The sequence below is a fragment of the Podarcis filfolensis genome (genome assembly GCF_964270895.1).
Source record: "Podarcis filfolensis genome assembly, chromosome: 11".
NCBI lineage: Eukaryota > Metazoa > Chordata > Lepidosauria > Squamata > Lacertidae > Podarcis > Podarcis filfolensis.
Genome location: NC_139613.1, coordinates 16,597,249 through 16,624,886, shown reverse-complemented (window position 1 = coordinate 16,624,886; position 27,638 = coordinate 16,597,249). Strand labels below are relative to the sequence as shown.

The following is a 27,638-nucleotide window of genomic DNA, read 5'->3' as shown; positions in this document are numbered from 1 at the left end:
AACCGTACAGATTTCTGGACAGGCATTCTTATTATTGATACTTTGTTTTCTCCTCCCCCATCTTGGAGTAAAGCCTTTGAATCTGTTTTGATGCTTTCTATATTGCTAAGAGATGTCTAGTGATGTGCATCTGGGACCTGACCGCATGCCTTGCAGCCTTTTATTCTTGCTCTGCTCACTTTCACATTCAAATTGCAGCTTTATTTTATTAAATGCTACTTCTAGATGAAGTGAGCAGTAAATACTGTATTACGGATGAATGCTAAAGATCTACATTTTCCTAGATTTTTTTTGTCGCTCACAAAGATCTGTGGATGTATTCTTAAGCTATAGTTTTAAAAGTCACATTTATAAATCCTTTTAAATGTACTGAATTACACACACTCTTGCACACTTCTTCATTTAGAGAAGTCTGACCGTCTCTGGTCAAACTTATACATCACTAGTCTGCTCAGTTTTACAATGGCTAGTCTAGTGGAGACATTTTAATTAATCTAGTATTTGCTTTCTATTTCACAGATCTAGAAATATTCCAGATCGCACACGTTAGTTTTCTTTTTGTGGATGACTTGAACCTCCTGTTTTATGGGCTAAAGAATAAACATAGGACAGTGGTATTTTTTAAAACCCTGCAATTAATATATTGTTTGCAGAACACTGGTACAAAACAAAATGCTCAGGAATCTTTTCATGTTTGTTAAATGTGTTTGGAGGACAAATTGTTTAGCTGAATGTGAAAGGGGGAAGTTTGCTTCAATTAAGTTATTACAATAATGTCTACCACTGGTTTTGTTTTCATGATCAATATTGTTGCTGTGTCATGTACTTTTCTCTGATAAACTTGTCCATTGTTTCCACTGCTGTTCTCTTTCTGCTAGTTTTGATTTCTTTTCTGTTACTAATCCAACAAAATGTATTAAACTGTTTCTTGAGCAAAAAATGTGGAAGTGTTCTCCGCCCAACGTAAATTAAGGATTTTTTAGGGAAATGGCCAAGATACTTAGATCTTGTGGCTTGTGCCTAAACTTTGGTTCTGTTCTTAAAACATTGCAAATCCTTGGTTCAATATAAAGCTTAGATTTCTGGGTAAAATCTGGGACAATGAGAAAGCAGTTCTCTCTTTCTCAGTTAATTGCTAGCAGCCGCAACATTTATTGCACCTGCTGCATTATCTGGGACCAGTGTCTCAAGGCCAAAGGGTTGAAAGTAACTTCTGCCTTCAAAACAGACAGGTGTTAACCTGGGTTTTGGTCAGGCTTGAACTGGGATCTGGTGGCAGTGTTCAGCAGTCAAAAACTAGAGCTTCCTTACAGGTACAACCTCCTAAGATTGTAAAGGGGCATTGTTTACTATTTACTACTTACTATTTAGTCCAGCCTTTACAAACCTGGTTCTCTATAGATGTTTGGAACCAAACTCCCATCAACCCCAGCCTATACAAAGCTTGTAGTCTAAAACATAAGCATTTTGATGAAGGGTGATTTAGCCTACTCACACACAAGCACCCCCATCCTCTCCCAAATCAATCTATACAATCCAGACAACTATTACACAACTGTTGAACCATTTCTTGAAGATTACTCATGGCCTGTTTCCTCTAGAAGAGCCACCAGCGCAGTGTGGCCTTGTATGGTTTGGAATCCAGACTAGGAGGAGGGTTCAGCCATGTCAGTGTTCTGGAATGGCCAAAGAATAAAGGAGGGGAGACAAAGGAAAGGCAGCAGTTTTGAACTGAAGATGTAGGACAGGCATAGGCAAACTCGGCCCTCCAGATGTTTGGGGACTACAACTCCCATCATCCCTGACCACTGGTCCTGTTAGCTAGGGATGATGGGAGTTGTAGTGCCAAAACATCTGGAGGGCCGAGTTTGCCTATGCCCGACGTAGGAGATCCGAGGTCTTCATTCATGCTCCATATTCAAAAGTAGCATCTCTCCAGTTTCGTAACAGGTCATCTGGGCTTCCAGCAAAACACTCAACTAAGTAGCTTATATTTTGGATTCAAGCACATACTGGAAATTCAGGTCCATGCAATCAAACTGGTTGAAATCCCTCAGTTGCTGCTGTAACACAAGTAATCAACTTTTAAAAAAACAACCTCAGGTTTTTGTGGTTAGGGTGATGGGGAAATGCAATGAAAAGTGTGGACTGAATTAATGATTTGCCAGGAAGAATGCTCCTCACAAACAAATCAGAACAAATGCTCAATAAAGAGCGGACATAGTCTAACCTCCGTGCATGCTTTGCACAACCAAATCCGGATCAATGCTTAATAAACAGGAAATCTGTAATGCATGGCCTTCAGTCAGTGCATTGGGACCCAATACCAGGTCATGTCCTGATTTAAAGTGGCTGCAGCTGTAACATTAACAAACATAAGCTAACAAACATACAGATGATGCATAAGTAAAGATAAAGAGGAATCCCATTACCCCCAGGTCCTTTGCTCCCAGTCAACTCTTGGCTTACTCATTTCTGCCTTGCCTTCCAAACTATTTCTCATACACATTTGGAATGAATGAGAAGGGAAGGATTTGCAGGTCAACCTTTAACAAGCAAGCCTTGGGGGTTAACACTCTGCACGTGCTCAGAGAGGTTTACGCACGCACACGCCCTCAGTGCGAAGTTCCTTCTCAGTGAATCCTGGACTTCTCAAAACCAGGCTTCTGAGGGAAGGCAGGCCTCCGGGGGGAGCACCCACACCACTTGACCGCGGCCTCAAGCCACCCCTTCCAGCGGGGGGCGGCGGCCGCTGCTCGGCTGCCATTGGTGGCGCGCGCGGACCTTAAAGTCCACCTCGCCCTCGGCGGCCTGTTGTTTCGGAGCGAGAGAGAGAGAGAGAGGATGGTCGCGGCTCGGCTCCGAGGGGCGCTCCTGGGCCAGAAGCCCCGCCTGGCCTGGCTCTGGGCGGGAAACAGGCCCGGCGCGGCGGGGGGAGGTAAGGGGCGGCGTCGGGGAGCGGGAAAGGCCGGAGGGGCTGCGGGGGTGGGTGGGAACGGCACCCTCTGGCACAGCCGGAGAGCGGAGCTTTGCTCGCGCCTCAGCCCAGGAGCTTTTCTCGTTCCTTGGGGGAAAGCGAGGGCGCGCCTCTGAGGGCGTGCAGAGCGCGCTCCCTCCGAATAGCCGTCCTTCGCGCGGCGGCTTTACACAGCGGAAAGTGGCTTTGAGGATTCGCACCACCGTGCAACGACGCCTTTCTTTCCCTCTCAGCTAAGTGCGCGGAGGTCGCTCTCCAGACCCGCCCTCGTGCGCGCTCTTTGGCGTCGTCTGGGAAGGGGATGAGCCGCGGGAAGCGCCTCAGGCCGCCATAGAGCGTGGCTTTTGTTACCACACCTACAAACACACCTCTCCTCTCCCCTTCAATGCGTACCGGCCAGGAGAGCCTCGAATTCCTGCCGGCAGGGCCATTTGCACCCACGCTGCCCCGCTAGTGAAGGTGGCTGCCGAAGCCGACAGGTAGAAGGAGGTTTGGAACCGGCGGTATGGAGAACGCGCTTTTCCGCGCGCGGGCAGAGCCGGTTAATCTGCGGAACTCGCTGCCTCAGGAGGGACTGAGGGTCGGGACCTGCGCCCGCTGCCTTAAATGCTGCTAAACCCTCAGCGCGTTTACTGGGAAGTGAAAACGTGGCTGTATTGTGGAACCGCTTAGAGATCTTTTTTGAAATATTAAGCGGTATATAAATCCTCGGTATATATTCAGTGGGACTTGCCCCCAGGTGTTTTTTTTGGGGGGGGGCAGATGCAAAAGAAGACGGAACTCGCTTGCCTTTAACAGCCTTGTGGAATAAGCATTTTCAGCAGGTGCTGAAATTCCCTCTTCTTCACAGCTTATTAAAAGGTGCAGAAGCCCTGTCTTCTTTTGCATCTGGCCTGCTTTACTCTCAAGTTAATGTGCATTGGAGAATCATGGAACTGTAGGCATGGACGGGACCCCGAGGATCCTCCAGTCCAACCTTTGCAATAGGGGAATGTTTTGCCCAACCTGGGGCTCAAACCCATGACTCTGAGATTAACAGTTTCATGCTCTGCTGACTGAGCTATCCCAACTGAATTCAACATTACAGTTCATGGAGGATGCATAGATATACCTATCAACCAAAGCTAGTAGGTATGGTGGTTGACTGAAACCTCCATGTTCAGAACCAATATCCCCTTCATTACCAGATGTTGGGGGCAGGGCAATGACAGGAGTGTGGGATTTGGGGGTGGCACTGTGGGTTAAACCACAGAGCCTAGGGCTTGCCGATCAGAAGGTCAGCGGTTCGAATTCCTGTGACAGGGTGAGTTCTCGTTGCTCAGTCCCTGCTTCTGCCAACCTAGCAGTTCAAAAGCACATCAAATTGCAAGTAGATAAATAGGTACCGCTTCGGCAGGAAGGTAAACGGCATTTCCGTGTGCTGCTCTGGTTCGCCAGAAGCAGCTTAGTCATGCTGGCCACAGGCCAGGAAGCTGTACGCCGGCTCCCTTGGCCAATAAAGCAAGATGAGCGCCGCAACCCCAGAGTCGTCCACAACTGGACCTAATGGTCAGGGGTCCCTTTACCTTTATCAGAACTCCTGCTTCTCTGAAGCACTAGGAGGTCCAGCTCCAAGAGCCTTCTGGCAGTTCCCTTACTGCAAGAAGTGAGGTTACAGGGAACCAGGCAGAGGGCCTTCTCTATAGTGGCACCCGCCCCGCGGAACGCCCTCCCACCAGATGTCAAGGCAATAAACAACTATCTGACTTTTAAAAGACATCTGAAGGCAGCCCTGTTTAGGGAGGTTTTTAATGTTTGATGCTTTACCATTAAAGTTCTGTAAGCCTCCCAGAGTGGCTGAGGATACCCAGCCAGATGGGCGGGATATAAATAATAATAATAATAATAATACACCCCACAGTTTCACTTTCTTTTTTACATTTTGCTTTTCCATGAAAACAACAGATCAGAATTAAATGGGAAAATAAAATGGGGCATCATTTTGATAAGGAAGATGGCATGTGAATGCTGGGCAAAACTTGCATGCCTGAGCGGCACAAACTCTGAATTAAAGAATTCACATTGCCATCTAAACCTTTCAGTCCAGAGCTTAAAATTACCTCACTGGACCACTGCCCAAAGAGGTGGCATTTTTATAATGTGCATATTTGTAAAATTTGCAGGAGCTGCTTCTCCACATCTCTAATGTACACCTCATCCCCTGACAACACTCCAAGCCTACAAACTGCACCTGCTTTTCCAGCCCACCCTGGTCTGCTGCAAGAAGGGAAAGAAGCAATTTTAGGGCCACCTTAGAGGACTCATTCCACTTAAGGCCAAAAGCACTGTGTGCACAGGATCATTCTGGTCCACACTGATTTGTGTTAGAACTGGCTTCCCCAGCCTTGTTCCCTCCAGATGTTTTTGGCCTGCCATTCACATCCTCCTTGAGCATAGGCCATGCTGACAGGGGCTGATGGGAGAGGGAGTCTAATAACATCTGTAGACAGGGGAAGTCTGTGCTAGAAGAATAGTTCCTGATGCCAGTGTGGTACAGTGGGTGGGGTATTACACTTTGGACTTTGGTTCCAATCCTTGCTCAAGCGTAACACTTACCGTGACTTTAGGCCAGCCACTGACTTTCTGCCAAGCCTGATTCACAGTATCTCAGCAGGAAAATGTTAAAGCTGCTTGTCACATGACCCTGGAATAAAATTAAATTTCACTTCAGAAGGTTGCACTGATATGTGTGGATAATCCTAACGATTTGCATTTTTTAAATTAGAGGTATACAGGCAACAGAAGCTGCAAAACTCTTGCCGCCTGCAATCAAAAATGCCTCCTTGTGGCTTTTTACCTGGAAAATATGACGTAAGTGTGTGAGTTGCTAGTCCTGTTTGTGGGTGGATAGGGTTTGGAGGGCTTTGCTTTGCTGCTAGTTCTCAGCAAGGTTCTGTGCACAATGCACAGGCAGAGGATGCTTAATGCAGGCTAACTGTACAATCTTATATGTGCCTACTTAGAAACAAGTCCCACTGAGTTCAAAGGGGCTTACATTCCCACATAGGTGTGCAGCCAGTGATGTGAGTTTTCTGGGAAGTTTCGAACTGGAAAATTCAGTTTGCATTGAAAATTTGTCTTGATGCCTAGTAGCATGTTTGTTTTGCTTGTAATTAGTAAACCAAGCAAAAAACTTTGAAACAGACATCCATTTAGTGTTACTAATGAACATATGAAACATTTTTTTTTAAAGTGGTTGTATTGTATATGTGGCTCTATTTCCTCAGTGGCTCAGGGAGTGTTTGGGGCACTTTCTACCCAGCCCAGATTAGCAGACAGATATTTCAAAGCTGTACTATGTTGATACAATCGGATTACTCAACTGATTATGATGGGGGTCAGGTCTCTACAATGGAAATAAATCTACAAATGCCTTTTTGTGCATCCTGCTTGCAGTCTTATCCCTATGAGCAGATGCTGAAGATCCGCAAGCAGAATGTGTCTCCCTCCTTGCTCACTTACTACAAGAAGCCACTGCTTATCCATCAGGGGCATATGCAGTGGGTGTTTGACTTGGAAGGACGTCGGTACCTTGATCTCTTTGCTGGAATTGCCACTGTTAGTGTTGGTCACTGCCACCCGTAAGTATGTGGTTAATCCCACCATCTAATAATCTGCAAAATTCCATTAGCATGGTTACAGACCATGGGTAACAAGGGCTTATCCACACTTAACTTTTGCCCCACACTTTCTAAGCACAGGTAAGCACTTTCCCAGTCCATGTTTGAGCACTTCCCCCTCCCCTCCGCTTTCCCAATGGAAACCTGCTCTTTAATGCTGAATCAGAACAAACAGCAATTCAGGTTTTCTGCAGATGGACATGAGCATTAAAGAGTGGGCTTTCATGTGGGACATGGACCGGAAAAGCACAGATTTGTGCCTAGAAAGCGCAGAGGAAAATTAGTATGAATGAGCCCTGAGGCAAGCTGCAAGCAAGCTGGGAATTTGCTTGGGTGCCACAGTGAATCTGGGCAGGTAGAGATGTCACAACTGCTCTTGTTACCATTGGCTTACCTACTCTGATGTCACAGAGGTGTACTGAGTAATTTTTGTTTAGTGGTGCCATGTAAATGTTGCCTTTCAAAAGGCAACCTTGTCCATGCTAATCAGTTTGAAGCTCTTCCATGAAAACTGACAGGTGATCCTTGCTGCTTATCACCTGTTACAGCTCTTGGGTGTGTTATGCATTACACAGAATTGTCACAGGTGACACTTCTTGTATTTCATGGCCGTTTGGCCCCACTGTTGGTAGTTTTTCTCCTTATACATGCATGTAGATCAGGGGTTGGGGACATTTGGCACTGCAGGTGTTAGAATCATAAAACTGTAGAGTTGGAAGGGATCCTAAGGATCATCTAGTCCAACCTCCTGCAATGCAGGAATCTCAACTAAAGCACCCATGACAGACGGCCGTCCAACCTTCACTTAAAAACCTCCAGTGAAGGAGAGTCCACCACCTGTCGAACACCTCTTACCAAACTATATAACTGTAACTCCCATCACTCCCACCAAGTATGGCCAATGGCCAGGAATGATGGGAATTGTCCAGCAACATCTGGAGGACCAAAGGTTTGCAGTGCAATCCTAACTATATCTAGCCAGAAGCAAGCTTTATGCATCTGATGGAGCAAACTCTTGTCCATGAAATATTTCAGCTCAATACGATGCTACTGTTTGTTGGTATTGCATTTTTTAAGTTTCTGTATTGCACAGTGTTTCCTGGGTTGTTTATAAAAGGGCATAACAGCAACAGTTTCAAAGACTAGATTCTGTAGTTATGCTACAACAGATGAGCTCTGTGACTTTGCAGCAACATGTTGCTTATGTATCTGTTTATTGGGCTAAACTGTAGCCAACTAATATTTTGGTGCAATGCCATATCCACTTTATTTCATTACTTACTTACTGTAATGTATGACTTTTCATCCCAAGTGACCTCAAAACAGTTTAGGCATAAACATGACCTTATGAAAAAAAATTACAGAGCACATTAACAGTAATGTAGCAATAACAGAAGCACAAAACATCAATTCAGAACAAGCTTAAGGCTCAACAACATTCCAACCAGTCTCAGAAAGCTAGAAAAACCGAATTTAAGCATCTTGTGCCTAAAGTGGCTGCTAACTTACCCAAGGAAGAAATGACAATTAAAAAACAAACAAACAAACAAACATAATATTATTAACTAACATATTAACAAATAATAACAATCACAATAAATACAGAAAATAGTTTGTGCAACATATATAAATATATATAAAGCAATACGGATTGCTAACCTAATTTAACAGCATGAAACTAAACTAAGTTTGCTCTTAAAGGTGGGGGGTGTGTGGTTTGGATCAAAACAAATTGGATCAAAGACTTAAATCATCACATTTTTTCCAAACACACCCAGGAATGTAACAGCAGCTGCCCAGAAACAGCTTGGTCGCTTGTGGCACACAAGCAGCCTCTATGCGCACGCAGCAATCCAGGAATATGGAGAGAAACTGGCCTCGTTGCTTCCAGCTCCCTTAAAGGTACGCTGAGTTGTACAGTGAGAAAACTGAGTTCGAAATGTGTGGGTTACCGTGATGCTCTGAGCTAGGAGGGTCAGTCAGGGATGTAATTCCACACACACACACCCCATGAATATATATATATATATATAATTTCAGAAGATATAGTGCAGGCAGAGGCAAACTCGGCCCTCTGGATGTTTTGGGACTACAATTCCTATCATCCTTGACCACTGGTCCTGCTAGCTAGGGATCATGGGAGTTGTAGGCCAAAAACATCTGGAGAGCCGAGTTTGCCTATGCCTGAAATAGTGGAATTATAACCCTTGGGTGGTATTTAACTAAATTGCAATAACTGATGACTTCTAAATGCAAAGGGGTTTTCCCTACCCCTCCTGCCCCTGCATGCACCACAGACAATTCCCAAATCTACTCCAGAGGTTTGAGGGGAACCCCAGAACAGATTCAGGCAGCACACAGAGGGAGTGGCAGGGGAAAGTCCCATTGCGCAAGTAGAAGCCATTCTCCTCCTGGAACGAAGTACCTAAAGCTGCATGGATTAAATTCCATGGTGTTTGCACTCTGCCAGATTGTTAACTGTGCATCAGAACAGATTTACACTTAACTTTGCTTCTCTTCTCCCTAAATCTGCATTCTGACGAATATATCTTTGTTCTAGGTGATTTTCCTAACCAACAGTGGTTCGGAAGCCAATGACCTCGCCATGTTAATGGCAAGGGTTTTTACACGCAACTTTGACATCATTGGATTGAGGTAGCTATCACACCTTGTATATTAGTTACTTGTTTTTATTTCATTGGTTGTTAGGAAACCTCAAAGTGATTTACACAAAGAATAAAGCAATGAAATTATTGGTAAAAACAGTTAAAGGCAACAATTCAAAACATTAAAAAAATAAAATCAGCAATAAAATAAAAACAGATTAAAACACACATCAACATTCTAGATATCTGGGTATGTTGTGATCTGCTTTTATGTTCCATATAGGGGTGAGCAGATTTCCCTTGTTCCATAACTAGGGTGGAGATATTTATGTCCAGATGTTCCTGTCTGTCATCTTCTGCTGCAATTTTATCTTTAATTCCCCTGAAACAAAGTACTGTTCGATCATGAAACTTCATCTATTTTTTCTAGAGTGTGTTGTGTTACTGGCTGGCAATTCCTTTTTAAAACAGATTACTGGTCAACAGCCCAGAATGGTCCTCTAAATGGGACCTAATGTTTAGGATTCTTTGAATTTACTGAAAATTCATGCTTTCTTCTGGCATACCTTGGAATAGCGCGATTCATACGTAAGTGAAAGAGGGGGTCTTGTGCCCATCCAAGATGCCAAAGGCTGCTGAACTAGCACAAACCCTGAACTGATCAGAGTCCCTCTAAGTTCAGCATGAAACGTGGAGCAGGTGAAATGATCTCTTACTTGGCCAAAACATGTTAAAACTCTTGGGTTTGAGCTTTTGAGTTTCATAGAACTCTTGCTGAACCACAGGTGTTCAAAGTAAGAAAATCAAGATAAAAAGATGTTAAATGCCCAGGTTGATGCTACTTAAAAACACAAGAAAGGCACTACTGGATTAGGCCAGTGGTCCATCGTGTCCAGCATCCTGCTTTCAGGGTGGCCAACTAAATGCCTATAAGCAAAACTTGAGTGCAAGAATACTCCCTCCTCTTGGTGTTTCGAGTAGCTGTATTTCAGAAACATACTTCCTCAAATGATGGAGGAAAAACATATCCACTGTGGTTAGTAAAGACTTATAGCCATTTCCTGTATGAATCTTCCTAATCCTCATTGCAAGTCACCCAGGTTGGTGGCCAGCGCTGCCTCTTGTGGAATCTCATTCCATAATTTATGCTCTGTGTCGGGAAGTATATAATCTCCCAACATTCAGATTCATTGGATGTTCCCAAGTTCTAGTGTTATGAAGGATGGAGAAGAAAACTTTCCTTCATCCACTTTCTCTGTACAGTGGTACCTTGGGTTACATACGCTTCAAGTTACATACGCTCCAGGTTACAGACTCCGCTAACCCAGAAATAGTGCTTCAGGTTAAGAACTTTGCTTCAGGATGAGAACAGAAATCGTGCGGCGGCGGCGTAACAGCAGTGGGGTGCCCCATTAGCTAAAGTGGTGCTTCAGGTTAAGAACAGTTTCAGGTTAAGTACGGACCTCCGGAACGAATTAAGTACTTAACCTGAGGTACCACTGTAGATGATTCCAAGCGCAATAGGCAACATTTTGCAATGCAAATTTATGCTTGCTAGTGCTTGCTAGTTGCTAGGGCAAACTTAGCAATTTTGTGTATTTAACATTTATCCTTTTCAGATCAGTTTGGTAAAGACAAACCACTGAGAAGCCAGAAGGGTTTTCTGTTACCGTAATTGTTAGCTCTGAGTACTGGTTGCTGAAGACGGTTTCTGTGCAGTTCAGAAGCTTGCCTTTCTTTTAATTATTCTTGTTTCTTTCTTATTTGTAAAGACAGTCACAGGGAGATTAATCAGAAGGGCTTGAAAGTGGTTGTGGTGGTTTTTTTTCTACAGAGGAGGCTACCACGGGAGCAGTGCTTACACAATGGGCTTGTCATCTATTGGATGTTACAAACATGGACTTGCCAATGGGCTTGGCTGCCAAAAGGTGAGGTTCTTGCTGCTCCCCTCCTCATTTGTTGCACAACAAACATCTTACTTGCTTGACTTTTCCTAAATCTCCCTATGTGATGCTACTCTTCAGGTTGGTCCAGAGGCTGCCAATCTGCTATGGGCCAAGCTCAAAGTATTGGCACTGACATATAAGGCCACAAATAGCTCAGGACCAGGTTGTTTATCCATCCAGTGGATTAATGCGGTCTGCAGGAGAGTTTCTCTGCCATAGGTCTCAATGTTGTATTTTTATTTTAAGATATCTGCTGCTTTCTGTGTTGTTTTTCACTGTCTTTTAGCTGCTTTATTGTGTCTTGTACATTGCCTTGAGATGTATGTGTGTGTATGTGTGGAAGGCTATAAATAATTTAAAAAATAGAATAGTAGACACTTTAATACAGTGTTTTCACTCTGGTAACAGGGAAGAGAATTATACCTCCTCTCCCCTTTTTTAATCAAGCCTACATTCTGTAGGTATAGTATAGCAATGGGCAGTCTTCTGAGTTGCTCCAAGTTTTACAAAATGCACAATGAGAAATTTGCTCCATTTTCAATCAAAGACAATACAGTTGGGTTGGTTCTAAATACAGGTACCTTTTGATCACTTTTTTATGAAGAGTGAACTTTCTGCTGGTGGCCAAAATGTTTTGTATCTATGAATTTAGGCTGTACCAGCATTTTGATGAGTGCATATCTCAGATCAAAATGTGAAAAATAGCATAAAATCCTGACATAGCCAGTTAATCCCGTTGCAACACCTATATCTCTGTTGTGCTTTTTCAGACTATGCTGCCTGACGTTTTTCGTGGTCCCTGGGGGGGAAGCCATTGTCGAGATTCTCCGGTGCAAACCATTCGAAAATGCACCTGTTCTGCAGGTTGTTTCAATGAGAGAGGCCTTGATTTTCAGAGGTGAAAGAGAATGACACCATGGTGGTTCAGTGCAGTAAACTGGATATGCCTAGGGCAGATGGACACCTGCAACCCTCTCACGCACAGCCAGATCATTAGTTCTGACAGCAGTTTTGCAAGGCAAATATCCTTTAAACTGTGGGTGTAGATTGAATTTGGCACCTCCTGCATGTAAAGTATATCTCTCAGATATGATGGTAAAGGTAAAGGGACCCCTGACCATTAGGTCCAGTCGTGGACGACTCTGGGGTTGTGGCGTTCATCTTGCTTTATTGGCTGAGGGAGCCGGCATACAGCTTCCGGGTCATGTGGCCAGCATGACTAAGCCACTTCTGGTGAACCAGAGCAGTGCACAGAAACACCATTTACCTTCCCGCTGGAGCGGTACCTATTTATCTACTTGCACTTTGACTTGCTTTCGAACTGCTAGGTTGGCAGGAGCAGGGACCGAGCAATGGGAGCTCACCCCATTGTGGGGATTCGAAGAAAAAAAAATGAGAGGCACAAATACAAGATGGGTGACACCTGGCTTGAGAGCAGTACATGTGAAAAGGATCTAGGAGTCTTGGTTGACCACAAACTTGACATGAGCCAACAGTGTGACGCGGCAGCTAAAAAAGCCAATGCAATTCTGGGCTGCATCAATAGGAGTATAGCATCTAGATCAAGGGAAGTAATAGTGCCACTGTATTCTGCTCTGGTCAGACCTCACCTGGAGTACTGTGTCCAGTTCTGGGCACCACAGTTGAAGAAGGACACTGACAAACTGGAATGTGTCCAGAGGAGGGCAACCAAAATGGTCAAAGGCCTGGAAACGATGCCTTATGAGGAACGGCTAAGGGAGCTGGGCATGTTTAGCCTGGAGAAGAGGAGGTTAAGGGGTGATATGATAGCCATGTTCAAATATATAAAAGGATGTCACATAGAGGAGGGAGAAAGGTTGTTTTCTGCTGCTCCAGAGAAGCAGACACGGAGCAATGGATCAAAACTACAAGAAAGAAGATTCCACCTAAACATTAGGAAGAACTTCCTGACAGTAAGAGCTGTTCGACAGTGGAATTTGCTGCCAAGGAGTGTGGTGGAGTCTCCTTCTTTGGAGGTTTTTAAGCAGAGGCTTGACAACCATATGTCAGGAGTGCTCTGATGGTGTTTCCTGCTTGGCAGGGGGTTGGACTCGATGGCCCTTGTGGTCTCTTCCAACTCTATGATTCTATGAACTGCCGATCTTCTGATCGGCAAGCCCTAGGCTCTGTGGTTTAACTCACAGCGCCACCCGTGTCCCAAGATATGATTGTATTGACAGTGAAATCCAGACCTGAGAGCCGCTGGGATAAGTGAGTTTGGAATGGGTGGGTCTTGGGCTGAAGCTGAGCCACAGCTACTGCAACGCAACTCCCTCATCTCATCTTTGCTGGGGATGTGCCAGTGTTACTGTCTAGGCCACCTCAGCCAGCACAAGTCCCCTCCAAAGGGAGCATTCTGGGGGCAGGGCAAGTTGAAATTTACAGCATCATCAAGCTCTCCGTCATAGTTCCTTTTAAACTGCTGCTCTTTGCTAAGTGTTTCATGCTGAGAACTGGGCACTTTGGAGAGCTGCCCTGAGGATAAAGGGGTGCTGGTGAACTGGGATTAAGTGTGAACAGTTGGCAAACGTGGATGGTGGCCAAACTCCCCCGATCCAATTCCAGTTGCGCTTTTAAAAGGTGCAAGTGGGACCTGTGAAATGGGACTTCCTTCCAGGTATGTGTGTACACAGTCTGAGTTTATTACTGCATATTATGGATAGGACATATATCAAATGGCTAATTAGATTTGGAAACAAGCTCATTTATGTGCAGTATATTTCCTCTAGGAGTAATAACAGCTCTAGCTTTTGCCCCACTTGTTTTAGCTGCAGTCCTGTGAGTAATCTCTATTCAGCTCAATGGGATTTACTTCTGAGCAGGCAGGCATAGGACTCTGCTGCTAGAGCTGAAAATTGGAAATAGAAGGGGAAATGAGTATTTGTATTCAGATTACATGCATTCTGCCAGCCTCTGGAGTGTGGGTAATTAGATGCGGGTGGTTGGACCAACATAGGTTATTTAGATGTTACCAAAATGCATGGTGGATATTTTATTTTTATAAAAGCAGCATTAGAAGCCACCCTTGGCCTCTATTGCATGTGAACGTTTTGTTCTCCCTCCCCATCCTCTCGATACAGGCTCTTGCCATGCAAAAGACCAGTATATTGAGCAGCTCAAAGACACTCTCACGACTTGTGTTCCAAAGGCCATAGCTGGATTTATTGCTGAGCCAATTCAAGTAAGTGATTCCCTTTGTAGTAATAGCATGCTAGGTCAGTTGTTTGGTTTGCACATAAGCCATGGTTTGTTTAGCCAAAGTGTTTTGTAATGGGCAAACCCAGCCCAACAGAGTAACCATGTTTGCTTTCTGCCAGCAAACCAAGATGGTTTGTAGTTGGCTGACAAACCAAGGCTTGTTTTGTCTATGGTTTCTTATGTCCAAACCTAACAGCCTTGCTTAATTTATGGTTACCAGATTTTTTTCAATGAATCCGGGGACATATTTTTTAAATTTGTTTTGAAGCTGAGTAGCAACAGGGAGTCAGTAGTGGGGATGGTGAGGCAACAGACCCTGGGCCCAAGCACACATGCATATTGTATAAAGGTGCAAAGCCCTTCTTTCGCACCCTGTGAAACATAAATGTGCAGAGTTTTTAAAGAACTGGGCAACGGTGCACCGCCCGCCCATGACTCCTGAGCCTTCCCCGATCTCCTGCCCGCTTCCCCCTTTGTTTTGACAGATCGGGGGAGGCTTGGGAGTTGCAGGTGGGCGGCCATTGCCCAGGAGGGGTGCAAGGGCAGTGGTTTCTTCCAAGCAACGTGCAAAGCCCTTCTTTTGTACCCTGTGAAACATAAATGCACAGAGTTTTTAAAAAACTGGGCAATGGCTGCCCACCTGTAACTCCCAAGCCTCCCCCGATCAGTCAAAACAAAGGGGGAAGGGGACAGGCGATCTGTACTGCCGGACATTCTCGGTTCCCCTTTGGCAGTGGCAGCGGCAGCCTCAGCAGCCCAGAGCCAGCCTGGTAGCACAGTTGGCTCTGGCTGGCTTCAGGAGCTGCTTGCTGCCATGGCGCCCGCCATTTTTCCTCGCTGGAAGTTCCAGCGAGGAAAAATGGCGGGTGCCACGGCAGCAGGCAGCAAGCAGCTCTTGAAGCCAGCCAGAGCCAACTGTGCTACCAGGCTGGCTCTGGGCTGCTGAGGCTGCCGCTGCCATGTTTCCCGGGGACAGATTTGCAAATCCGGGGACTGTCCCCGGAAACCAGGGACATCTGGTAACCCTAGCTTAACTATGGTTTGTTTGACCCGTCACCTTCCTGCTCCTTAGTATCAGCCTTGTCCTTTGTAGAAGTCAACAGGGCGGTGGAGGAGGGTGGGGACCAAACTAGAATTTCTTGGCTCTGCCTATGACTGATTCTGGCTCCACCAACCGTTTGAATTCCTGCCTTTTGTCCTACGGGCACAAGCCACCACTGGCTGCAACCAAATGCCCCTCTTAAAGCACGATTTAAAGTAAATGTAAAGTAAAACTCTGACACAAGTGAAAACATGCATCCTTTTGCTTCCGTGTTTTGCTGCATAGAATAGTGGCAAGTTTGTTGTATGGGTGAAGCATGCTCTGCTACAAGTCTGGAGGCTTGGATTTTGTTGATTGCTCCCTAAAAAAGTTTCTCCTGAGGGGTGGGGGACCACCTGGAACAGAACGGAATATGATGCTGAGAGCAGTCGTTCCTGGGGGAGAGTATCAGTGGAAATCAGGTGCTCCAACCTTGCACAAGTGGAAACACATTTCCACTAAGGTGGAGCTGCTGTTGGCCACTAAGCCAGTGTCTTTTTGTGCGTGTGTGCTTTTGGCAGGGTGTCAATGGAACAGTTCAGTACCCCAAGGGATTCCTGAAAGAGGCTTTTCAGCTGGTGCGTGAAAAAGGTGGTGTGTGCATCGCAGATGAAGTGAGTACTTGAACTTAACTTCCCCTATCCAAAGATTTATACACATCTGTTTTTGAAAAAAACATATTGTGAAGTACATAGGAGTTACCTAGAATTATACATATTCCTTGATTTCCATGGGAAATAACTTGGTGCATGAGAGAGTGAAGGGTGTGTGATCGTGTGGGAACCTGGCCCCGCCCATACGGGAGCAAAGTTCCTGACACTTTTCCTCTGGAATAATGCAGCCTTTGGTCCCAAAAAGGTTGGATAAAACGGATTAGGCAGCTTGGGTATCTTCTCAGTGAGTAAAGTTTTTCTCCCTCTCATATAACACTAGAACCAGTGGATATCCAACAAAGCTGAATGTTGGAAAATTCAGGGCAGATAAAAGAAAGTCCTTCTTCATGCAGCACATAGTTAAACTATGGAACTCATTACCACAGGATGCAGTAATGGCAACCAGCTTCGATAACTTTTAAAGAGAATTAGATGAATTTGTGGAGAGAGAAAAATATCAGTGGCTACTTAGCCATGATGGCTATGCTCAGCCGCCACAGTTGGAGGCAGTAATGCTCCTGAGTACCTGTTGCTGGAAACAACAGGAGAGGAGAGTGCTCTTGCGCCGAAATCCACATTGCAAGTTTCTCAAATCTATCTGGTTGGCTGCTGGCTTGATCCAACAGCCTCTTCGACCATTTTGCAGCATGCACCCTGGTATACACAGTTTCGTGTGAGCCTTGCATGCACATACACAGTATATGTGACCCAGTTGCAGAGGATTCCTACAAGCTGGTATGTGTGGCGAAATAACTGTGTGCTCATCACCTGTGGCAACGCACACACTGTCTACAGAAATGTTATCTGTGAAAGAAATCTGTATTGTGTGAACTACAAGCCCAAAACATATGAAGCCACTTTTTTTTAAATAAAAAAATTCTTTGTTCTTTGAAGGTTCAGACGGGGTTTGGTCGAACAGGCAGCCATTTCTGGGGATTTGAAGGACACGATGTGGTTCCTGACATTGTCACCATGGCAAAGGGAATTGGCAATGGGTTTCCAATGGGAGCCGTTGTCAGTACAGCAGGTGCAAATGACTTTCATACTTCAGATGTTAAAGTCTTGAATAATTGGGGGTTTAACAGGGCTCTCATGGCTGTTTTGTCTAGGGCAGTGGTTCCCAATTCTCACCGCCTATGGACCACTTCAGAATTGCTGAGGGTCTTGGCGGACCACTTAACAATTTTCCCGCCTGTTGTAGGAATTGTAATGTGTTTGCAATATGCCAGAGGATTTTTTAATTGTAATTTTATTGCTTCTTTTATTTCTTATGTTGCATTTTAATGTAAGAAATAAAAGAAGCAATAGAGATACGGCTAAAAATGCAGACATACCATTGGCAGGAATGAGACAGCAGTAAATCACACTGAGCAAGCTGAATTTAACTCTTTATTAGCAAAAACAGGATCTGCACCGGGGTGGGTGGGTAAGTCCTAATTAGCACAGCAACACATCACCAGTAGGTCTTGCCCCCATGAAGCAGTTGCAGAGACTGAAGGTCCCTGCCTCCCCATAGCTGTCTAAGCCCCCTCCTCTCTGTGGTTTTCCCAAGCAATCTGAGACTGTGCCTGCTTGATGCTAACTTCTCCCTGCCCTTTTCATGTCTCTCCCAGTCCTGGGAGACCAGATGGGAGGGGAGCTTGTCACAGCAGGAGGGGGAGACATCCATACCTTCTCACCAGTCTGACTTATCTCTGTCTCTTGGTCTCCCTCCTCTCCTGCTTCCACTTCTGATTCTGGACTTCTCTCTGCCACAGACTCCCCCAGCATACTAAGCCCTGCTGCCTCTTCAGCTTCTGACACCACCTCCTCCCAGTCTTCTTCCTTGGGCCACTCATCATCATCCTACCACTAATCCCCGGGCTCTGCACCTTCTTCCCTTGGGATCCGCAGCTGATTCCTCCCACCATTCCTCTGCATCCAACCGGTCCATGACAACCACAGACCACCTGGATGAAGCTCAGTCCATGAACCACAGTTTGGGAACCCTTGCTCTAGAGCATCAGCTGCTGCCTTTAATCATTTACTATAATGTTTCAATTATGAATACTAGCATGCTTTGTTTTTCAGAGATTGCAGAAGCCTTGGCTCAAACCCTACATTTCAACACATTTGGAGGAAATCCTGTGGCCTGTGCAGTTGGCTCTGCAGTTCTGGATGTAAGAAAATGACTGTGACTTGCCTCTTTATCTATGGGGAACTGTAGCATATACACCATGAGTCTTTGATCTTAACACTGCAGTACACCACCATCCTTAGGTACTTCCAGACTGTCTCTATGTTTTAGGTAAAGGTAAAGGGACCCCTGACCATTAGGTACAGTTGTGACCGACTCTGGGGTTGCGGTGCTCATCTTGCTTTATTGGCCGAGGGAGCTGGCGTACAGCTTCCGGGTCATGTGGCCAGCATGACTAAGCCGCTTCTGGTGAACCAGAGCAGTGCACGGAAATGCCGTTTACCTTCCCACCGGAGTGGTACCTATTTATCTACTTGCACTTCGGCGTGCTTTCGAACTGCTAGGTTGGCAGGAGCAGGGACCGAGCAACGGGAGCTCACCCCGTCGCGGGGATTCGAACCACCGACCTTCTGAGCGGCAAGTCCTAGGCTCTGTGGTTTAACCCACAGCGCCACCCGCGTCCCCTATGTTTCAGGGAGGGATTTAATCACATTCTGGCAAATTCAGGAAGTGCCGTTAATATCTTGTGCAACAAACTCGCTTCCCAAGCAGATCAGATCTTTTGCAACAAGCGATGGGAAAATGCTCTGGAAACTGAGGAAGGACACTTGATGCAACAACGTCTAGGCTCCCTGTCCTTGTCTCATTTCCCCCTAGTATATTTAAGACAGGGTTATCCATATGTTCTGTACAGCAGTTATTTACACTCATAGTATTGGTGTATCAGATTAACTCCACATGCTGTTTCTTTCTTTAGAACTAAAAAGGGCCTGGCCAACGGTATTTCAGAGTATTTGGTGATTTCCTGCATGGCTTTTGTGTTCTCAGGCAATAGCAGAAGATGGCTTGCAGAAAAACAGCGAGGAGGTGGGGACTCACCTCCTGCTAGAGCTGGCTAAGCTGCGCGATGAGTTTGAAATAGTCGGAGATGTCCGTGGCAAAGGACTTATGATTGGAATAGAGATGGTCAAGAATAAGGTCAGGAAGACACTTTGTGGTCCTGGAATGGTCTCTATCATGGTATAAGCAGCCTCGACTTACAGATCCGTCTTAGCTCTTGGGCTGTCACCACTAAAGACCTACTATGAAGGCCACTAAAAATCACCCTCCAATTAATTGCATGGGCCTTCTCAGTGCCAGAGCTGCACTTTGTGGTTGGGAGACACTGATACGGGGGTTTGAAATTTGGCCACAGCTTTTATTGTTTACACATTACAAATGATTAGTGAGTTGGAGATGTGGCAACTCATAGAATCATAGTGGGAAGAGACCCTAAGGATCATCCAGTCCAACCCTCTGCAATGCAGAGATATTTGCTCTTCCTTTCAGGGATCAAACCTGCAACCTTGGCATTATCAGCATCACAACTAGCCAACTGAGCTACCTAGGTGCGTCTCTTCTTGCCTTGGTTTTGCCCAAGGAATATCTGGCTCTCTATGCCTTGTTTCATGCTCTACGTTGAGTTTCCTATGCTGTTGAAGCCTCGTGCCCCCCTGTGCAGACAGGCTAAGAGCTTGTCTCTTTTCTAGACGCTGCCCATATCTACAGTCCCTCCACACTCCACAGTTGCTAGCTAGATTACGGTAATGCTCTCTATGTGGGACTTCCTTCACACTTGATCCGGGAGCCGCAGGCAGTGCAGAGTGCTGCAGCCCGATTGCTGACAGGAGCGGGGCCTTGTCAGGGTTAGGGCGCTGACAATTTAATGGCTTCTATCATGAAAAGTTTAAAATGAGGAATCAAACCAGGAAGACAGGCCAGAACTTAGTTCTCTCTCAGCCACAGGAAATCTTTGCCTCCACCCAGATTTAAAACTTAAGTCCAGTGCCACCTAGTGGCTAAACGTAATAATGGCATAATTCATGCCATTCATGCGAGTTCACTTCTGTTTGTTTTGGTTAAAAGAACCAGGAGAGGTAGAAGAAAACTAAGCTGACTTTTTCTCCACAGGAGACTCGTCAGCCGCTTCCAGTTGAAGAGATAAACCAAATCATGGAAGACTGCAAAGATATGGGAGTGCTGATTGGGCGGGGAGGAATGTTTTTCCAGGTATTCTTCTATATATATTATATATATAAATCCGAGATATATAGATACATTCAGTTTATAAAGAGAGGCAGCTGTAGCAGCAATGCCTATCTTAGGTGTTGGATAAAAGCAAATGCCACTGGAAATGCAAAGCTGAGTGACTTTCTTTCACAGGAAAGCAGGAAAGCACAAAAATCTGCACTGAGACATGAAATAATGAAACAGATACTAGTAGAAAATAGAGGTGTGCTTGACTCTACAAAACACGGAGAGGGAAAAATCATTTTTTTTTTAGATGGGACAGGAGTTGCTAAACAACTGCATGCTTGCAGGTCGGAGTTAGTTTGCTTTTTAATATGTGAACCCTAAATTCAGGAAAACTGTCTTATATCAGGGCGGACTCTAAGTCCATCAAGCCCAGTATTGTCTGACTGGAAGCTGTTTTCCAGGGTCTCAGGCAAAGGCCTTTCCAAGAACCAGGTGCCTGATCCTTCTAACTGGAAAGGCCAGGGATTGAACCTGTTACTTCCTGCCTGAAAAGCAGGAGCGCATTGATCTGATTTTGCCAAGCAGAATTAAGGGCCACTCTGTTGGCGATGCAGGATTTGCTCAATGGCTGCATTTCCTTGGGGGCGGTTTGGTGTTCAGAATAAACACCTAAGAACTGCCTACTGGATCCAGCCAAGGCCCATTCAGCATGTCCATCAAAGCCATGCTCCCAGTAACTCATAAGGAGGGCAAGCAGGCAGATTTAGCCTGGAAGGGAGCCCCATTGAATTCAATAGGCTTTACTTCGGAATAGATAACGTGGCTCCTTGAGAATGTCACTATTCTGCAGCAATTAAGGTTTAAAGCGTTCTCTGTTCCCCTAGTGCAAGAGAGCCGCTTTGGGAAAAGGATTGGGGCTTTTTGCAGTCTGGAAGTAGCGGAGAAAGGCATTGGGAAGATATATAAACCCAACAAGCCCACCCCTTCCCCAGTGTGGTGTAGTGGTTAAGAGCAGTAGACTCGTAATCTGGTGAACTGGGTTTGATTCCCTGCTCCTCCACATGCAGCTGCGGGGTGACCTTGGGCCAGTCACACTTCTTTGAAGTCTCTCAGCCCCACTCACCTCACAGAGTGTTTGTTGTGGGGGAGGAAGGGAAAGGAGAATGTTAGCCACTTTGAGACTCCTTAAGGTAGTGATAAAGCAGGATATCAAATCCAAACTCTTCTTCTTCTTCTTCTCCTCTTTGCCCAGAGTTCTCTAACAGCTCTGCTTAGCAAGAATTTCCCAGAGCTATGCACTGGTAAAGTTAGAAATATTAGGCAACTGCAAGCTACATTAATAACATGATTAGCATTCATGGCGCTACAGCATCAGTGGAGAGGGCATTGAAGCCACGGTCTTAGTAAATAAAATGACCCCTGTGTGGGAATTAGCAGTAGGGGGCTAAGGACAGCATCCCCACCCCCTGCAGTGCTAATTGACATGCATTATGTGTGTGTGTATAAGATGGCAGCTGGGGAGAGAAAGCTTTGAATTTCCTCTCCCCCCATACCGTGCTGCTGATGACTATCCCCACAACCTGGCATTTTATTTTTCCAAACTGCAGTGGCACGGTTGCCAATCAAAGCATTAACATAATGTGCAGTTAGGCCCTTGTGAGGTACTGTGTAGCAGCTGCCCAAAATAAATTGTTTAAAAGGCAGCAGTTAGGTGGCATGTTTTTTTCATGCAAAAGGGTTCAATTGCCAACTAGGGATGGGGAAAGATTGTTGCCTGAAACTCTGGGAAGCTTGTTGCCAGTCAGTGTAGGCAGCTCTGGCCTAGATCTGACTTGGTTCAAAACAACATCCTAGGCTCCCTCTCTCTCTCTCCTGTGTTTCCTGATTTCAGCCATTTCGTTTATTACTGAATCCAGCTTTCTACCGTATTTTTAGCTCCAAAAGACGCACCAGACCATAAAGCGCACCTAGTTTTGGGAGGAGGAAAACAAGAAAAAATTATTCTGAATCCCAGAAGCCAGAACAGCAAGAGGGCTCTGGCTTCCGGGATACCGTGTGGTTGTTCTGGCTTCTGGGATAACCGCGCCAAGCCTCTTCAGGGTAGCAGGATGAAGGCTCCCCCTGCCCAAAGAGGCTGCACAGGGCTAAGGCACAAGCCAGGACAGGCACGTTGCTGAAGGGCCGCTGCGCAGTTCTCCCTCTCTGAGAGGGAGAACTGCGCAGTGCCCCTTCAGCTAAGCTGGAGAAGGAACAGAAGGAGACCCTTCTGTCCCTCCTCCGGCTTTGCATGACAGGCACGTCGCTGAAGGGGTGCTGCGCAGTTCAGTGAAGCTGGGTCTCCTTCTGTCCCTCCTCCAGCTTCCAGGACAGGCGCTTCCAGACAGTTCTCTCTCTCTGCGCAGCGCCTCTCCTTCACAGGAGAGGCGCTGTACAGAGAGGGAGAAGGTGCAGCTCCCCTTCAGCGAAGCTGGAGAAGGAACACAAGGAGTCCCTTCTGTTCCTCCTCCGGCTTCACAGGACAGGCGCTGCACAGAGAAGGAGAGCTGCGCAGCGCCCCTTCAGCGAAGTGGGAGGAGGAACAGAAGGGGCTCTGTTCCTCTTCTCGCTTCGCTGAAGGGGCGCTGCGCAGCTCTCCCTCTCTGCGCAGCGCCATTCGCTCCATAAGACATTTCCCCTTACTTTTTAGGAGGAAAAAAGTGTGTCTTATGGAGCGAAAAATACGGTATATAGTGGCTTCCTCCCCACCCCTTTTTGTAGCAACTCCGATTTCGTAACCACAGTGTGTATCCAGATATTTCTTTTTTATTGCCAATTTAATGTGAGCTGTTCCGGTTTCCCCCTCCTCATTTTGGCTTCTTCCTCTTCCCAAGACGTTTAGAATCAAACCTCCGCTGTGCATCACTAAGGAAGACGCAGACTTCGCCCTGGGAGTTTTCCATGCCGCTTTAACAAGACACAGGGAAAGAACAGCAAAGGCAAAATAAGCGCCCCATTTGCTGTCATGCTGAAGAACAAACATCCCTGAGATTGAACTGCCACAGCTGGCAAATTGCAACCGGTTGACGCGTTTATCGTAGCAGCCCATTTTTGCTGCGCCAACTTGTGCCATCTGAAGACTCGGTAGTTGCAGCAAGCCTCCTGAGCAACGAGATTTATGGTTTGTATAAATCATCAGATGACCCAGTTTTTTTGGTCTTTTGATTTCCTTAAACGTATGTCAAGCCGCTTTGGTTTTATTTGCGATTCTCTGTGCTTTATAGATATATTTGTATACATGCCTGTAGTATAGAAATGAAATAACAGTAATGCTGCTACCAGTCCCTAGAATGTGAGTGACAGCTGCCCTTCTTTAAGCAGCTGGGGGGGGGCATGGGGGGGCATCCAATGGGCATCTATCCATTGGGGTTCCCATTCATTTTGTGGATTCAAGCAGTGCCTGTGTGGCTTCCCAGTCAGAAGCCAGGCAGCCAATGGTTTTAACACCCTTTAAAACAGCTCTCACCAATGTGGTGCCATCCAGATGTTTTGAACTCCCATCAGCTGGCAGGAGTTCCTAGTCTAAAACCTCTGGGGTGCACCAGGCTGGCAGAAGCCAATTTTAAACTGTAAATGGCATGGCTGGAACTCACCCCCATGTTGCAAGAGCCAAATCAGGACCAGAATCCACTTTTGCATGTCTTATTAATTTAGCCCAATTCTGAATGGTGTACAGTGGTACCTCGGGTTAAGTACTTAATTCGTTCCGGAGGTCCGTACTTAACCTGAAACTGATCTTAACCTGAAGCACCACTTTAGCTAATGGGGCCTCCTGCTGCTGTTGCGCCACCGGAGCATGATTTCTGTTCTCACCCTGAAGCAAAGTTCTTAACCCTAGGTACTATGTCTGGGTTAGCGGAGTCTGTAACCTGAAGCGTATGTAACCCGAGGTACCACTGTATAAGGACGGGGGAGTGAAGGAAATGCTTAGAACAGCATGCACTAAAAATGGACTGCAGTGTACAGTAAAATAATTTATTGCTTCTTCCTGTACATGGCTTTCCTTACAAGTAAGGAAGATCCTCTTTGTATGAATGGTGTAGCTGTGCTTTTTGGGGGGGGGGGGAGGGAGAGGTGTTACAAAATGTTAGCGCAATTGAGGCATGGGTTTTTTGTGGGGGCAGAACACCCAACAACATGGAACAATTTAAACAATGCGCTAGCACAGTGTTACGGGGCTAGGTGTTTCTGACCCTGTTTAATTCATGGTGCAAATCCTGCGCCTCCTTGGGGTAAGCGAGGGGCCTTTGCCACGGTGGCCCTGTAAACTGGTCAGGAGTTCCTCTCGCACATCTCAGAAAGTCCTGTTATCTGTTCCGCCTCTTTTCCTTTTTGCTCCTGCTGCTGCTGCTGATGGCTCCGTTCATGGCCGGCGCTTGGACTGCTTTGGCGTGGCCCGTAGCTTTTAAATGTTCGAAGAGCTTATTCCGCGACTGGAACTCACAGCTGCAGGTGACACACTGGAGGGAAGCTTCGTGCTGGCAGTGGGGGAGAAGAAGATTTGTGAGCCTTCCTTGCCTGCAGACGGCACAAATGTTTAACTTCGCCTTACAGGGGCAGAGCCACAGCACATATTTAGAGCACGTGACTTCTCCAATGGCAGGCCTGCAATGCCTAGTATTCTTAAACTACAGTTGCCAGGGGGTTTTTTTGGGGGGGGGGAGAAGCCACGTACTTCAAATTTTCAGGGTGGCTCTGCCCCAAAGTTTTTCTAGTCCTGTTTTGTTTCCCTTCTTATAATATATACAATTTTTTAGTGAAACTTTTCAACATACAATAAAAACCAAACTAATCTAAAGAAAACAAGAGAAAAAGAAAATGCAGATCTTAAGCCAGGCATAAGCAAACTAAGGACTGGGGGCCGGATCCTGCCCAATCGCCTTCTAAATCCAGCCCGCGGACGGTCTGGGAATCAGTGTGTTTTACATGAATAGAATGTGACTTTTTATTTGAAATGCATCTCTGGGTTATTTGTGGAGCATAGGAATTCATCATTCCCCCCCCCACAAGGTCTGAGGGACAGCAAACCGGCAATCTGCTGTAAAGGTTTGCTGACCCCTGCTCCAGATGTTTTGGGACTACAGTTCCCATCATCCCTGACCACTGGGCCTGTTGGCTATGGATGATGGGAGTTGTAGTCCCAAAACATCTGGCGGGCCGAGTTTGCCTATGCCTGTCTTAACCCTTACCTCACACAGAAGGGGGTGGACCCTCTGACCAGGGAGCTTCCCTTCCCTGCCTCTCACAGAGCTTGGGGCTGACAGAGGTGGTAAAAAAAGATGCACATCTAAAGCACTTATACATACCATTGCTTGATGCTCTGAAGATCCTCTTGGAGCAGAGCTTTTCTTTGTGTCTTTCGTTTTCTTCCCTTTTGCTTTCATATTGCTAGAAGAAGAAAAAGAAGAGGCATTTTCTTCCCCTGCACTGCCATCTCTGAGCACCCTGGTCAGCCACAACCAGATGGAAGTTAAATTAACAGGAACGGCACATGCAAGGATTCAAGGACTTTGAAACTAGCATTAAAAAAATAATCCTTTGCAGAATGTTCTTAAAGATGATCCCGTTATACCAGGGGATAGAGCACCAGCGACCCTCTAGCCCAGTAGCTCCCAAACCATTTTTTTGGCCCACCAACCCATTGCTTCCAAACTCATCGCCAGTGCCCCCCACCCTATAAAAAGAACTATTCATTTCATGGCTAACTAAGGAAGGTAACACCCCAATAAAATTAAAAATAAAACTAAATAGTTTTATTAACTGGATTTTGAGCGAATGTGCAATTAATCGTCACTATTTTTATTTTATAGTTTTATTAACTGAACAAAACTGATTACCTTAACGTCTGTGGAATGCTCTCCCCAGAGAGGCTCACCTGACACCATCATTAAACATTTTTCTTTAATGCCTTTGGCCATTAAATAATCTACGGCCTGTTAAAGCTGCTGTATGTGTGTGGGGGGAGGGAACTGTTATGATTATGTTGTCTATTATTATGCTCTGTATTTTGCTTTTATTTTTATGCCCAGCAACATGTATTCGTAATGTTGTACCTGGAATCTTTTGATAAAGGGCAATATATAAATGGAATAAATAATAACAGCAGCACATGCTTTTTGAAGTCTGATAGTCATTTTACACCTTCCGTGCTCCTCCTACGCATGTCCAAAGTCTGTTTTGGGGGCCTAATTCGGCCCCTGTGGCAGTTTAGTTCCTGGGGGGAAATCCAAAAAGCTCAACAACTTTGGTCGGCCCTCACACATGTTCACTTTATCAAATTTGGTCCTCTTTGAAAAAAAACTTTGGAAACCCCTGCAAGGGGCTACACTGCCCACTTTGGGAACCAATGCCCTGGATGTCCTCAGGCTACACCCCCCACACCATTCCTGAATGCCAGCCATGCTGGTAGGAGCTGATGGGAAAACACCCAGCTTCCCACGCACCTGTATGATTTAAATTGCACCACAAAGGATTCAAACCGCATTGCAGACTGCTGCGTTCAGCATCCCCACAACTTTAAACACTTACCTTTTCACCTCTGCTTTGGGCTCTGTGGTGGGCTCTGCGGTTTCCCCAGCGCTTGCATCTTCCAGGTTGTGGCTTTGGCTGACGTTTCCCGCTTCGTCGGTCTCGCTGCTCTGCTTGGTGCTACCGGCCTGGGTAGAAAACTCGGCTGGGGGCTCCCCTGGGCTTTTGTCGCTGGGAGGGTCTTCCTGCACCTGTTTGAAGAAGAGAAGCATTCGTGACACCCAAGAGAAATGTGCAGACACACCAGAGAAATCCATGTTCTAAGATCCAGGCAGGATCTATATTGATCTGTAAAAACGTTATTAAATTTAGCGTTATGTAACTCTCAATGCAGTTTTCCATTGTCGAAGGCTGGCTGCTCTACAGCGCCCTCTGGTGTCACATTTTAATAATGTGCTTTTAACGTTATAAGCGACCAGTGTAGATCCGTCCCTGGAGCGGTGACAGGAAAACCTGTGCCCCCCCCTAGATCAGGGGTGGGGGGTCCTTTTCAGACCAAGGGCCTCATTCCCTCCCGACTGTCTTGGAGCCACCTGCCAGAGGCAAAAGTGAGCAGAGCAATAAATGTGAAATGTTACTGTTGTACAAAAGGCAACTTTTCCCACCCACACTCATTCCTCTTTAGCCCAGGCAAGTAGGAGGCACAATCAGAGTCCAATGACACATTCCAGCTAGGCAAAAACACTTGAGGAGGGTGAAAAGCAGGACTGGTGTGGGGTGTGACTCAGGAAGGCATGCAGC

General features: G+C 46.0%; 2 protein-coding genes across 4 annotated transcripts in view; one reads left to right on the top strand and one right to left on the bottom strand.

Moving 5' to 3' along the window:
• Window positions 1-2,793: 2,793 nt before the first annotated feature.
• On the top strand, window positions 2,794-24,343 carry AGXT2 (alanine--glyoxylate aminotransferase 2). Of its 3 annotated transcripts, none has more exons than XM_083575761.1 (14): window positions 2,794-2,938; window positions 5,742-5,827; window positions 6,413-6,597; window positions 8,415-8,538; window positions 9,197-9,291; window positions 11,077-11,170; window positions 11,959-12,052; window positions 14,290-14,390; window positions 16,010-16,102; window positions 17,036-17,168; window positions 18,212-18,300; window positions 19,146-19,295; window positions 20,268-20,366; window positions 23,204-24,343. In XM_083575761.1, the coding sequence occupies exons 1-14, from the start codon at window positions 2,845-2,847 to the stop codon at window positions 23,315-23,317; spliced, it is 1,551 nt and encodes a 516-aa protein (XP_083431887.1). In that variant the 5' UTR covers window positions 2,794-2,844; the 3' UTR covers window positions 23,318-24,343. The 3 variants fall into 3 exon arrangements, with proteins under 3 accessions (XP_083431887.1, XP_083431885.1, XP_083431886.1); XM_083575759.1 differs by having other exon boundaries at window positions 2,884-2,938; window positions 5,140-5,827; XM_083575760.1 differs by lacking the exon at window positions 2,794-2,938 and adding an exon at window positions 3,363-3,456.
• The window catches only part of DNAJC21 (DnaJ heat shock protein family (Hsp40) member C21), an 18,966-nt gene continuing 15,658 nt past the window's right edge, over window positions 24,331-27,638 (bottom strand). Inside the window, exons 10-12 of the mRNA XM_083575716.1 lie at window positions 26,898-27,088; window positions 25,676-25,757; window positions 24,331-24,847 (exon numbers count right to left, since the gene is read on the bottom strand). Of these exons, the coding sequence (XP_083431842.1) occupies window positions 24,677-24,847; window positions 25,676-25,757; window positions 26,898-27,088 (444 nt within the window). The 3' untranslated portion in view covers window positions 24,331-24,676. The remainder of the gene's footprint in view (window positions 24,848-25,675; window positions 25,758-26,897; window positions 27,089-27,638) is intronic.